Source organism: Eleutherodactylus coqui, chromosome 9 (assembly GCF_035609145.1).
Source record: "Eleutherodactylus coqui strain aEleCoq1 chromosome 9, aEleCoq1.hap1, whole genome shotgun sequence".
NCBI classification, from domain to species: Eukaryota; Metazoa; Chordata; class Amphibia; order Anura; family Eleutherodactylidae; genus Eleutherodactylus; species Eleutherodactylus coqui.
In genome coordinates, this window is record NC_089845.1 from 90,231,724 (window position 1) to 90,246,302 (window position 14,579).

The window sequence follows — 14,579 nt, forward strand, 5'->3', positions numbered from 1 at the left end:
TTCATGGTAGAAGACAGAGATGTATTCCTTCTTCCCCACCTCTTTACTCTACAAGACTAATGATGTGGTCTTTGTCACTTTTAACTTCTATATTTTACTGAGGGAAGGGCTTGTAGCATTACTCACTGACACTTCTAGCACCACCGCAGGCGACAAAATAAAACTAAATTCTATCCATTAAGAGTTTTTGTGTTTACTTGGGTAATTTATGGTGCTCTGGAATAACAATCATTTACATAGTTATCAGTGGTGATGACCCAGAGGATGTTTTTCTGCCTGGGTACCATGATAATTTTATGATTTAACAAGCCGCAAGTAATGGGTCAATAAGATTTAGGTAGTTTAAAGGGAATTAAAAATGAGTAATTCTTTGGAAGTGCTGCTCTTCACTCACTATCTAAAATATGAATTCTTGTTACTCACAAACAAAATAATCTTTACATACTTGTTAGCTAACATCCTGAGGCTGGAGTGCTCCTGGTTTCTGGATAAGCCCTTTTTACAAAATGGCCAATTATGAAGCAAAGTATCCATAATTTTTTGATGTGTAAAGGATTCCGGCTTGGTGAACAGAAGACTATAAAAACTCACCTAAACTGTACACTGTTTATAGCAATGTGACTGTTGACAAAACATTACTTGAGATGCTTGTCTGCATTCAAACCTAGTGCTAGTTGCAATGTCATTTCTGGTAGAGGAAAAAAAAGTTTGATCCTATGTTAGCCAGTAGGGCAAAGTGTGATTGTTCTTAGTCAGAGAAACTAGTCTAGTAGATATGATACCTTTTAATGGCTAACAAAAATACATGATGTTAGAGCGAGCTTTTGAAACTACTTTGGTTTCTTCATCAGGTTAATAATAGGATATATCCTATTAGAAGACTGATGAAGAAACCAAAATTGCTTTGTAAGAATTTCCTTAGATCTCCCCTTAATAATCAGACAAGGCACTCCTGAATCACTTGACCTGATCACAGAGAGAACTGTGTAGCTGTATTTAAATAAAACTAATGTATGGTACAAAGTTAGGACTCCGTAAATGTAATTAGTGGGTAAATCCCTTTAATCCTCCTAGTACCCTCCACTAGGGATCCTACAGTCATCTATTTGACTGACCTAGACCACCTGGGATTCTTACATATGGTCCTGCATCTCCCTAGACCACCAGGTACTGGAATTAACCCTTTTACTGACCTAGATCACCAGATATGCAGACATTAACCAATTGTCTTCCCTAGATCACCAGGGATCCTTACATTAACTTCTTCACTGCCCAAGAGCACCATAGATACTACAATTAACCCCCTCATCGTCACAGACCACCAGTGATATAGTCATTAACCCTATCACTTCCCTATATTAATCTAGTCACTCCCCTAACCCACCAAGAATATTAATAGCAACCATTTCACTGTCCTAGATCACCAAGTGTGCTGACGCTAACACTTTTACTGTTAAATCCTGCTCCTGCACCAATACTTAGGTGCTCAGTCACTGATCTTTGCCAACTTGTCAAGAATTACTGACCTCACCAGTGATGCCAAGTGACTGCTGCAACTAGTGATTTGCAACACCCCCATTTAAAAATCCTGCATTGTCACCTGAGAAGATATTTCTTTATACTTTATACATATCCCACTTATACAGATCTGTGTGCCTATTCCATCAGGATCACCAATCTGGCTCTAAATTTGAACAGAGTAAAAGGGCTATGGACAACTTTAAAATGGAAAAATAATTTTAATATAGGTTAGTGGTTACCTTGAATTAGAAAAAGTTGCAATGCTTTGAGTCTACAATCCTCATTCCTACAATCTTTTAGCAGTTTGTAACTTGCTCTTAGTTTTAGACTTTTCTTATATTGGTGTGTCCTCCCAGTAATACACATCAGATGTGATGTGAGGTCTGTTTGTCCAGGATAGTGCTGACTTCATCAGATCTCATATATGATCACCGCTTCATTTTTTAACTGATTTCCCCTTCTATAGACCACGAGTAGACTATTTTCCTTTGTGCTGACAACCACTGCTGCTGAGGAGTGCGAGTTTCACCTCCTATTCCCTGTAGAGTATTGGCGGGTTCTCTCCTCTCTCTGAACACATAGATATACAGCCTATGTGATTCCCCATCTATGCTTTCCTTCCTATCCACAATCTAATAAAGTACAACTTGTGTAATCTGCCCTACTTGAAGACTTTGATGATTTCCCCTCTTCAACCTCTTATTTGCCATATACAGTACACCCTCTTCTTCCCTTTCTAACACAGAGAAAGGAGGGGTAGAGCAGAGATAATCAACAGAGGCAGAAGCTGTGTGCTGTTGGATCTATGTTGGAAACAGCCGAAAAACTAACTTTGTGAAAGGTTTACACAGACTCTACAACAAGATAAAAGGCATTTTTTTTAATGAAGACTATTTAAAAAGTTGCTTACTTTTCTGGTCAAGAGGTAAATGAACAATAAAAAATGTCAAGGCAAAGGCACCCATAGCGTTTAATTTAGGAAAGATGAGAAAATCTAGCACTCTGCTACTGTAATATTAGTTATATAATCCTGGACTACCCATTTGAGATATCTTGACCTACTAATAAGGTATAATTTTGCATTCTGCTAATTGTACACACTGATTGGAAGACAAAACCAAAGCATAAAACAAATCACACTATCTCATATATATAGATGCAAATTCACATGCATGCAGAGATTACTAGCTTCTAGGCATAACTGCAACTATTCTACTAAATCAATTAATGAATTGTATCTTTATGAAGCCATTTAATGAGATAAGTCTTGCTGGTATTTGAATACAAATTGCTATTAGCAAGAACTATTTTTTCTTATATTGCATGATACATTTCATACGCGTTTGATTACCACTGATAATGAGCAGATATAATACTCTTGTCCTTGTAAGTGATAACAGTCAATGTTAGGGGGTACTCAAGTTTAGGAGACACTAATACATCCAGCAATTAACGTATCAATGTTATACTAAAATGTTATGTATTTGTTTCTTAAGCTGCTAGACGATTCACGGATTAGACTTCCTTTTTTTAGTATATCCCACAAATGCTCAATCAGATTGAGTTTGGGCCAATTTAGTGGCCAAGTTAACACCTTGAACTGTTTGTGATGTTCCTCAAATCATTCCTGAACAAGGTTTGCAGTGTGGCAGAGGGCATTATCCGACTGAAAGAGGCCACTGCCATTGGGGAATGCCAGGACCATGAAAGGGTGTACTTGGTCAGCTACATTTTTAGGCAGGTTCTACATGTAAAAGTACCAAACTCATCGATGCCAGGACCCACAGTTTGCCAGCAGAACATTGACTAGATCATTATACTGCCTCTGCCAGCATGCCTTCTTCCCATAGTTCATCCTGGTGTCATCTCTTTGCGAGGTAAGTGACACATATGCACCCGGTGAGCCGCATGATGTAAAAGAAAACATGATCCATCAAACTAGGCCACCATCTTGCAAAGTTCAATGGTCCAATCCTGATGCTTATGGGGGCAATATAAGCACTTTCGGCAGTGGACAAGGTTTAGCATGGACTATGATTGGTCCCAGCTACATTTATGCAGCAAACTATGATGAACTGTGTGTTCAATGTTCAGACACCTTTTTATCATAGCCAGAATGAACTTTTTCAGAACCTTGTCTTACAGTTACACCTCCGTGAGATCCAACCAGGTGGGATAGTCTGCCCTTTCTATGAACATCAAAGAGCCTTGAGAGTCTGTGATCCTGTTGCCGATTCAGTGAAATTTAAGGCAAATGATTACATGGGAGTTACTATTCACCTTGTTAAGAAGCTGTCTTCTTATACAGTCTTGATTGTTAGGACTGATTGGACAGTGTCAAGTGCGAACATATCCCATTGAGAAGTGGAATGGTAACGCTAAGTTGTCCATTTATTTCCAGGAGCAATAACAAAGGAATGGCACAACAGAGTTCTAAGAAAAGATGCAGCAGAATTTTTATCTTATGGAACATGTAAGTATTTAATTTTGCAAACAAGTACTCATTAAATGATAACATTTTACAGCCATGAATAGCAGGAACTTAGGAAAATTCCTGAAGACAGTTTTTCATTGAGTTCACATGAAATTATAATAATCCGTATTCAGAAAACAGAATTTTTTATTATTATTATTATTATTATTAATAAATGTTATTGTTTGAAGGGAAGCAGGAAATTCATAGCTGTTTAATGTAGAAACTGAGCTCCAACACCTATAATGGCACAGATCTTTCATCAGCTTTAAATAAAAAGGTTTGCATAGTTCTTTTTAATATAAAAATGGGTTGTTGTGATGGGATAACACCTTTAATAAAGACCTGCAGGGACTCCCATGCTCCAACATACAGGGTCTGTGCAAACACATTTCTATGCGTATAAGCCCTTAGTAGAAAGCAGATGTTGGATTTACCAAAACCTTGTAAACATATTAAAACAGAGTAAAATCACAGCATCAATCATAATGTCTTAAACCACCTGTAGTTTGAAAAACCCTAGTAACCTTCTTCAGTAAAGGCAAGGTGAGCACATGATCTGTCAAACTATTAGGGAAAACATAAAAAATCCATGGGTATTAAGTCCATGTTGGATAATCCCACTAAACTGCATGCACTTTATCTGCTACAATCACAGAAGACCTGAAAATTCCAGACTATAGGGAGTTTCAAAACTAAAATTTATTTGCATTATTTTAGGCAATTGTTGTACTCATTCAATATTTTGGGTCGTAATTCTTCAAAGCGTACCTGAGTATTCAATAAGTTTTTTAAAATATACTGTAACAGGTTCTTCTTACCCACTCATTTGCGGCTGTTCACATCCTGTTTCACATCTGTAAGTTCTGATTTTCAGGTATTCTTCCTAATTTTTATGTTGTCCTGATGTTTTCAATTCACTATCAAGCAAGAGGCATGTAGCAAGCCTAGCATTATGCCAGTATTTCACTGTCCTGCACGTCTTTGACCTTACCTCCAATGCTGCATTACACAGTCTCTGGACTAATCAGCAGAACTGAATGCCCACCCCTCTTCTCTCCCAGGACAATTCAGATGTTCCAGTCAAACAGTGAGTAAATCTAATATAATGTGTGTACACACACACCAAAGAAAGGCAGAGATTGTGGAGATCTGTATCACAGTGTCTACAGATCTGTTAGCCTGCAGTCATTGAGTGCACAGGAGTGTCCCTGTGAAAATAGCTCCTCCCCATTGCTAATAAAACATCCCTGTGTCACTACAGAAGCTCTGTACCTAACAGACAGTGGACTGCAGAGAAGCTGGAAGGGAGACTCTAGCAGCAACCCCTTCAAATGTGATTTACAGTGGTAAAACAACATATTTAATGCAAGTATACTACAGAAATCATGAGTCCAACACAAGCTAGTGGATGAGCATAAGTTGTCTGGAAGTTTAATACCGCTTTTAGTGTACTTTGGATAAAAGTAATGCATGATAAGGAGTTATGAAGGACTGGAGAGTTAGAGTTAGTTCTGAGTTAGGATAAATATACCGTAATCTCGGATCATTGCTTATTGAAACGTATTGCCAATTACTGAACACCATTGCCTATACAGCTGTGATCTCCATATCCGTGATTGTTTCTGCTATACAGCTTGTATGTTACTGCATTCTATTACTTTGTTACAATTCCTACATGCAGCAGCTTATTCTGGCATATATGACAGGCAGTTGACACATGGTCATTAATCCTATAGGCTGTCTTTAGAGGTTTCTTATTCAAGTGCATAGTTTTGCCGCTTTTTCACTGAAGTGCAATCTCCACATTTTAGTCCATTCTGTCACTTCAGCAAACTGACTGGGCATTTGTTAACTCTGCCATAACTTTAGAAAAACAACATCTGTAAAACTGTCCTCTGGTATCAGTCTGTTAAAATAGAAGAAAAAGGATTGCAGACTGTTCATACATGGACAGAATTCTGTCCATTAAGATTAGATTTGATAAAATTATACTGATCCTCCTAGGTACAGAGGGTGATGGCTAGATAGTTGATAGAGGAGCTGCAGGAGGATGTCAAACCTGTGAGGGGAGAGGAGACAACCACATCTGGATATGAATCGGTAGCTCCATCCTCAGCCCTCTGTCTGACGTCTTTCTGTGCAGCATATATAGCACCACAAGAATCTCCATGCATCAATCCAGGCAGCTTTGAGATCTTACCATGGGGTAGCTGCCCATTATCAGGCCATGGGCAAAGTTCTTATCTATGAAAACCTCAATACAAGAACAAGGAGAGAAAAGGTTTCATGACCACAAAAGAAACATCTGCATATTTGGAGCAGAGAATGACTTTCATGGCTCAGTATACACTGCAAGAAACAGCGATGGAGGATAGTCAACAAAAGCAGTAAAAACTGCTGAATTTATGTTGAAGTCCAGAACTTCATGTACTCAATGATTGTGGCAAGGGAGACTCTTTAGGAAGGCTAACAATGAACTCCTACATAGGCAGCAGTGTAATAGATTATGCCATCACTGATATGGACTCTACAAATCTTGGCACATTCATAGTCATCCTACAAATGTAACTGTCAGATCACAACCAACTGCTGCTATACATGAAATTCACCACAGCACACAGGACTATTCAACCTACCCTCATCTTTTAAATGGTCCAATATGTTGGTTAAAAAATATAAGCAGACTTCTAACAGTATAACAATGTCTATGATGTAAACCAAGAAGGCTTAAACAAAGCTATAAAAGACCTTAACCCTTTCCAATCCAATTTTGGATTCAGGGTTTCCTAAAAGGCTTTCTCTTTTTGCTGTTCTACTACGGTGCCATCTGCTAGCTAAAGCCAGTGTGTGTGCACCAGAGAGGCTCCGACAACGGATTGGCTGGCAAACGACGGTAAGAATACCCCGTCGGATGTCTTCTGACATTGGAGCTGTACAAGCTTCAATCAGAATGTAGGAAAACGTCAGACACTGGGTTGGAAAGGGTTAAAGGAGTTTTACCAGAATAACAAGTTATACCCCACGTGGATAGAGAATAACTTGCTAAGTGGTGGCGGTCTCACCACTAAGGGCCCTAATGATCTCGAGAATAGACTCCCATATCCCATTCTCCTGTGACTTCAGGGTTTGCATCTGACCTAGTAGTGACATCACTCTGAATGGAGTGATGGCTGAGCATGTGCGGTCAGCACTCCATTCATTTCAATGGGAGTGACAGAAATATTCGAGCGAGGGCACAGAAACCTAAATGATACCATTCTGAGGGAAGTTTAAAACACCATACAATAGCAATACAAAACCATCCTCAGGAAAAAACACAAACAAGCCTACAACTCCACCAAGCTCAACCAACTCAAAGACGCCCTCTGAGACAACTCTTTCTGGGAATTATGGAACCACATGGTCACACACAGTAAAAAAAAAAAAAAAAACAACCTCCACATCCAAAACAGGAATCTCTGGCTTCAATATTTTAACCCCTTAGTGACAAAGCCTGTTTGCACCTTAATGACCAGGCCAAATTTTGGAAATCTGTCAGTTTAACATAGAATAACTCTGTAAAGGTTTTGCATAGCCAAATGATCCTAACATTGTTTTTTTGCCACAATTTGTACTTCACTTACGTGGTAAAAATAAACCGGATGAATTTGTGTATATTTAATAAGAGCGCCAAAATTGGGAAAATTTGGAAAAAATTGTCATTTTTTTCACATTTTCAACTGCAATATCTCAAATATGTGCAAACATAATGTACAAATTTTGATGAAATACATATTTCCATCTATTTACTTTATTCTGGAAGCACACTGGAAAAACTTCAGTTTTTTTTAACCATTTAGGAGACATACAAATTTAACATTGATTATTAACATTTTGAGGAAAATTTTGTTTTCCTACACCAAGCCAAGATTGCAAAGGCTCATTGGTGTCAGAATGATAGACGCCCCCACAAATGACCCCATTTTGAAAACTAGACCCCTTAATGAATTCGTCTAGAGTGTACTGCATATTTTGACCTCACATTTTTGAATGAATCTAAGCAAATTGTTTTTGGCAATTGTGTCATTTAAAAAAAACCTTTTTTTGAAAAGCACACATATGAATGAAGACTTCTACCCCAGAATGGATACCCCTGTTTGTCCTGTGTTCAGAGACATACCCATTGTGGCCCTAATCTTATGTCTGCATTCACAACGGGGCCCACACCGAAAGGAGCATTAAACTTCAACTGTTTTTTAACTTTTACGTGATCGCCATTATGTGACCAGAGACCACTCACTGCGCTCCTCAGTCACTGCTCCAGGCTCTCAGGTACTTTTAGCAGCAAGGAAATTTTAAATTTTCCAGGTCCTCCCCAGCTTCTTCGCTTGCGTTCACCATTTTGGCGACGGGCACACGCGCCAAAGCTGGGCAAAGCTCTGAGGATAAAAATCCCATTGGGGATATCGCTAGAGGCCTTAGGTAAGTAATTTCACCTCCCCTCACGGTTCATATAAGTGACAGGAGGTTAAACTTTAGCTCTTCTTACTTTTACGTGATCGCCATTATCCATTGGATAACAGCGATTATGTGACCAAAAACTACCTACCACATTCCCCCATGAGATCTACGGGCTCTCATCAACGTTTAGTAGCCAGGAGCAGTGAGAGTTTAAATTACCTTAGCAATTCGCGGCTTTTATGGATGCATCTGCCATTTTGGTGATGGGCGCGTGTGCAGAAGCCGTGGTAAGGTCCATAGATAAATCCGGAGCCTTAGGTACATAATTTAATCCCCCCTCACGGATATGACCCGAGAGGGGGGGATGAAACAAACTTTTTAAACTTTTTTTTTTTCTTTTTTACATGTTTTTTTTTTTTACTTTACATGATTGCCGTTATCCATTAGATAACAGTGATCATGTGACTGGGAACCACATACAGTGGCTCCTGGTGATATCTCTCCACTCTCGGCTATCAGAGAGATTTTACATTTCCCGGGCAGCGAGCCCTACTGTGCACACGGCCTGGGAATGATGTCTGGTGCGCATGCGCGGAAGCCGGCATCAGGTCCGGGAAGGATGCAGAGTACTTTCAGCTCCCCTCAAGTATCCGATCCATGAGGGGAGCTGAATCTTTAACTTTTATTTAGCTGACAGCTATCTCCGGTAGCTGACAGCATTGAGTTGTCACATCAACAGCCCACGTGGCTTTAATCCCCAGAGCGAGTGTGTTTTTACAGCCCAGGGGATTAAAGCCCAGCCAGGCAGAACATAAAAAGTTTATTGGGTGTTTACTAAGAGGTTAAGGGCTTCTACATAGATATTCTAAAGGAAGAGCAAAGTGAAGAACAAGAAGAGATAATTACAAAACTAAAAAGACTTGGAAGGAAGTGCATTGAAGACTTCTAAAACCTTCTATCTACATCAATAACACTGCAAGAAGTAACAGAGAGAATCCCATTCATAAGATACAGAAACTCTAGCAGCCCAGATGAGATCCTATGATATATGGTCAAAGACAGCCCTCCAGTAGATCCACAACAGGGTAGAGAGATGTCACTCTACACAATGTGCGTCGGATGAGGCGGACGTGACGCCTGTGCCATAACTTGGAGCTCCATTCTGACTGCATCTGCCAATTCTTTTTATTCTGAAACATCGCAGTGTTTGAGAATAAAACATACTTGAGTGCGATGTACGTACCTGCCCCAGATTCATGCTTCCCATGGTTCAGAGAGCATGAACCTGATGACAGGCACCCCTTAAATACTAGAAAACTATGCTGAAAAAAATGTCTAAGTTGCTTATAAAAAGTAATCTTCCCAGGTACCACACTGCAGTTCCACCTGCTACCACCTCATGCCCTGTGACTATTCACAATCTACTGCTTAATACATAAACCACTGTATCAACAGAAATCATATCAGTTAGTGTGCAATGTGCATTAGCTTAGAATGAAATAGTAAATAAGGAAATGTTACAATTTGGAAGAAAAAAGAAACTCATCCATAAGGTGAATACCTCAGCTTTCTTAGCATGAAGATTTGTTAATTTAACGATTTCTGCTTCCAGCGCAGCAACGGGCTGTTCAATCTCTTCTACCGCCTTCACCAATTCCTCTTTCATTTTGTTGTAGTCTTTCTGTTTTTCATGCCTTTCTGCTATGATTGCATTTATTCTTGCCTGGTAATGTAAAAATAAAATTTACATGTGATTAGACATATAAGAGTAGAAAAATGACATCATCAACAAAGGTTGCTTAGTCACACGTTGAACAATATGACTTCTCTCCAATCTATCCGACTTTCTGCTACTTGACTCATCCAACTCTCACTTTATTACTACTGGCCTTGCTGTCAGCCCCCCACCCCACCCTTCGACTCTTCTCTTATTTTCTCTCTAACCCTTTCAAGACCGTAAATGATTAAATAGAATTTGTGGGCAGTTTAAAATTATGGGACAGATATGTCATCAAAGGGTTAAACTACCTTATCCAAGTCTCCTAGTGTGTTTATCATCATCTTTGGAATTCCTTTCCTTATGACATCCTCCACTCAACCCTTCCTCAGATGAAAGATCTACCTGGGATCAGCAGATTGCTGCAGCATTGGCGTTGAAACCCTCATACATTAACTGTATTATATGCTGGCCTTAAAAATAAATAGGTAACTAACTATACAAAACCTGGTGTGATGGGCCTATAGAGCAAAAGCTTATCTTTCTATTGGCTAATATAGGGCTTTTATGGGGCATAATGGAGCAAACCCTTTTCATTATCTGTAATTTTTGGAAATTTTGCACCTATGGTTGGCTGGACAATTTTCACAGTTTTGTCATGTTCAAGTAAAACCTAAATTATAACATAAAAATATCATACTAAACCCAATACTTATATATTTTCTGAAAGTAGACCCCTGGAGCATCGTTAAAATGCCACTCAGGACTTTACACATTCAGGCACCTTCATGCGATTTTTCAACAACCTGTAATTGTTCACAAAAATGGGTAAAATTCATATTTGTGGCTAAAAGGCTGATCCAAGCAGAAAATTAAACCCACAATACCTCCTAAAAGCAGAAATTCAAGATGTTATAATAATCACTTGTTTTATATTCACCGCTACAAATTCTGGTTATATTCAGCATGGATCTGCCATGTTGGGTACAGCTAATAGAACTTACCTCTGTCAATTGCGCAGCTTTCACTTCCTCAATAATTTGTTTCCTCAATGTATCCGCCAGGTTCTTCAGAAATAAGGACAAATAAATTACAATAAGATATTGGAGACAATACAGGAATACTGCAAATACCAGGAAAATCAGTTAGGAAGAATTTAACAGATCGTCCAGTAATACAAAAAAAGTAATGTTCAATTTTCACTGGTCCCTCCCCAGTCTCTGTTCTTCCTGGTCCAGATGTAGCATATTGACATGACTTGTTAGCACTGCAGCCAATCATTGGTTGTGTCAGTAACATGTCAACACCACTAAAGTTACTGTTGTGGCTAGCGATTGCCTGCTCTGCTTAAATGTTAATTTGACATATCATCACTGGAAGAGGAAGAACAGAAACTAATGGTATATTTGGGAAGTGTCGGCATGGAAACGGGCAGGCATTAGCAAAATGATTGTACTACTCTTCTATTGATACCATCTAAGCTTTTTTCCATTGGGTAATCTAAGGTGATGCAAAGTTTTGCAACCAAGTTTCTTTTATTACTCAAATTGACCTAAAATACAAAATTACCCAACTTTACAAATGGTCTTAATTAAAAATCTCTCTAAATATCACTTTGAGTCAAATCGGTCTATGTCTAGTTGTTTTTGCCTTTCTCTGGATTAACTGGAATTTTGTAAGACCCTGTTCACAACAGTCTCATTCTTTCCATTCATAATGAAGCCACAACAGCTATGATAGATGGATCCCATTGACACATAGTAGTAAATGTTGTCAAGTTGCTGTTGGGGGTTCCAGTATTTTTAAGAAAAATTACACTTCAAACCAATGTTATTCTTGCCAATTAAGATAGGTGAAATCCTGAGGACATAATGCCAGTTAATAGGTTAATAAGTCCAACCTCATGCACTGCAACCAGAAACTGTCAGTTTACAACATATACTATATTTACTCAATCTTTCCTGTTTGTACCATAACTATATACGGTACATTCAGTACAACTTGTTTTCAGGAAAAGTCAAATGTTCAGGTATTGATTTCTGATTTCTTTCAATTGCAAGGAAAAAAAGTATCAAATACAGTGCTCATGTTTTTTGCCCAAATTGTACAATCTGGTACAATCTGCTTTCTATGTGTTAAAGAGGACTGCCACCTTGTGGAGTATTAGATGCTAAACAACCTTTAACTGTAGTCAGCAAGTACACCAAATAATAGTTAAATGCTGAACATTCCCCTGACAAAAGTCACCACTAAATTAGTGAGAATGCCGGGTTCAGTTATTACAAATGTTGTTTAGCTTTCTAAGAATGCAAGATACAAAATAACATGTCTGTCCTTCCAGCTCCAACGTGTGCGCTGTGTAATGGTGACCTTACTGTTTGTCACATATAGTTTTACTAACAAGCAGTTCAATAGAAGTGACATAAAACGATAGATAAGGAAAACACAGCACATATACTGGTGATAATAATATATGTTTTTTGTAAATAGTCTTTGACAGTAACACCTTATTCTGAGAATTATGTCACAATTTTGACCATTACAGTAAATGCATACAAAACACAAGCACAGTGATGCCCACACACATACAATATACACGCACACATGTACATACTGTGACAAACATCTATGTATAGAATACTATGTAAAGTGCTGCAAAGTAACAATGCTTTCAAAAATAGAAAACTTAGGCCACTCTCACACGGCGTTGGTAAAATGCCACGATTTTGATCAGCATTTTCAAACGCAGGGTACTGCGTTCAACAGCAATTTTTTAAGGCACTCCATCATTCTGATGGGGTGCATTAAAAAGTGCAAAACTGCACCAAAATAGAGCACAAGGTGCTCGTAATTGCGGCAGTAGAATATGCCGCGTTCGAACGCAGATCTACGAGGCACTATGGAAATCAATGGGAGCGTTGTACAGCAATGAGTGCAGCGTTCAAAACACTGCGGTAATCACTGTTATAGGTGCCTTAAGGCCTCCTTCACACGGGCGACACGGCATTGCGTGAGAAAATCGCAGTGATATCGCATCACTGCACCATGCGATATGGCTGAGTCTTCTCGCGGCAATACCGCGATTTTGTAGGGCTACAAAGTCACATGTGGTGCTACAAGTTGCATGACTTTTTAGCACCGCATGGGAGGATTTTCAGGGGGGGTGGGGTAAAATATAAGCCCTACCCTGAAAATATACCCTAACTGCAGAAAAAGAAAAAAAAAAGCATACATCACCTAGAAGTGCTGTCTGGGGCTCCGCTGCAGCTTCTCCTTGGGTCCCCGGTCCACTTGTCTTCTTCATCTCTTCTGGCCGGAGATTGAAAATCCCTGCCTCCTCGAAGCGCTAGCTGTGACTGGCTGATGCTTAGCCAATCAGAGCCAGCACTCGATGAATGGCTGTGATTGGTTCATCGAGCACTATATGTGTTCTTCATCCCCGCCGGGGACACAGCAGCAGCGGATAGGTAAGTTTTTTGTTTGTTTTTTTACACTAAAATCCTTGTTTTTCAGGGAAGGGCTTACATTGAAAACAAGTTAGTGTGGAGAGGGTGAAATGTTCTCGAGCACCCAAGCACCGCATGGTGCTCGCTCGAGTAACGAGTACCTTCGAGTATGCTAATGCTCGAACGAGCATGCTCGCTCATCTCTAGTGTATAACTAACCAATTATACCAAACAGTTGATAATGATTATCATGTTCATATGTAGGTTGAAACACAGTCATTAACTGAAACAGCAGTGTAAGAGGATTTAAACTGGGTAAGAGACAGCCAAACTCCGCTACAAAGGTGAGGTTGCGGGAGACAGTTTCCTATCACAAGTCATACAGCATAGCAAGACTGGGCACAGCTATAAGACACGAGGTAGTTATACTAAGGTGACCAGACCTCCTGATTTAGGTTGGACCCCGTGTTCCGCTTTCCGCTGGGATCTCAGCAGGACAGCCATTTGTCCCACTTTTGTCCCGTCACCATTATAGCATCGGGTCGCTATTGTCGGGTCTCCGTTATAGTGATTACCAGCCGGGGTGCTGCAGCTACCCGTCCGGTAATCACTCTGCAGTGCCGGATGCAGACGCTGCCGGCAGTGTGTGAGTCCGGGATCTTTGTCCCCCTCTTCTCCTCACCTGTCCTCTTTGGTCCTGCAAGAGGAGAGGAGAGGAGAAGGAAGCAGGCGCTGCTGCGGACACACACACTTCTCACTCACTACCGTTGCTGGGGCTACTGTGGGGTGTTACTACTATTGCTGGTAGACACGGTGTTCACAAACACTGGTAAAAGGCTGCGGAGAGACCTGCAGTGTTTTACCAATACATTCATGCACTGTGACTTTTAATATATGCATACAGTACAAAACATACAGGAACACAACTCTATGTCATCTACATGCTGCTCTTGATGGATGTCTTTTGTTTTTACACTGG

At 39.7% G+C, this 14,579-nt stretch overlaps 1 protein-coding gene across 3 annotated transcripts in view; it reads right to left on the reverse strand.

Annotated features, from left to right (window-relative positions):
* The window catches only part of CCDC178 (coiled-coil domain containing 178), a 371,972-nt gene that overhangs the window by 272,275 nt on the left and 85,118 nt on the right, over positions 1–14,579 (reverse strand). For all 3 annotated transcript variants that reach the window (XM_066578043.1, XM_066578044.1, XM_066578045.1), the window contains 2 exons: positions 11,159–11,221; positions 9,999–10,160 (listed from right to left, as the gene is read on the reverse strand). In XM_066578043.1, the coding sequence (XP_066434140.1) occupies positions 9,999–10,160; positions 11,159–11,221 (225 nt within the window). The remainder of the gene's footprint in view (positions 1–9,998; positions 10,161–11,158; positions 11,222–14,579) is intronic.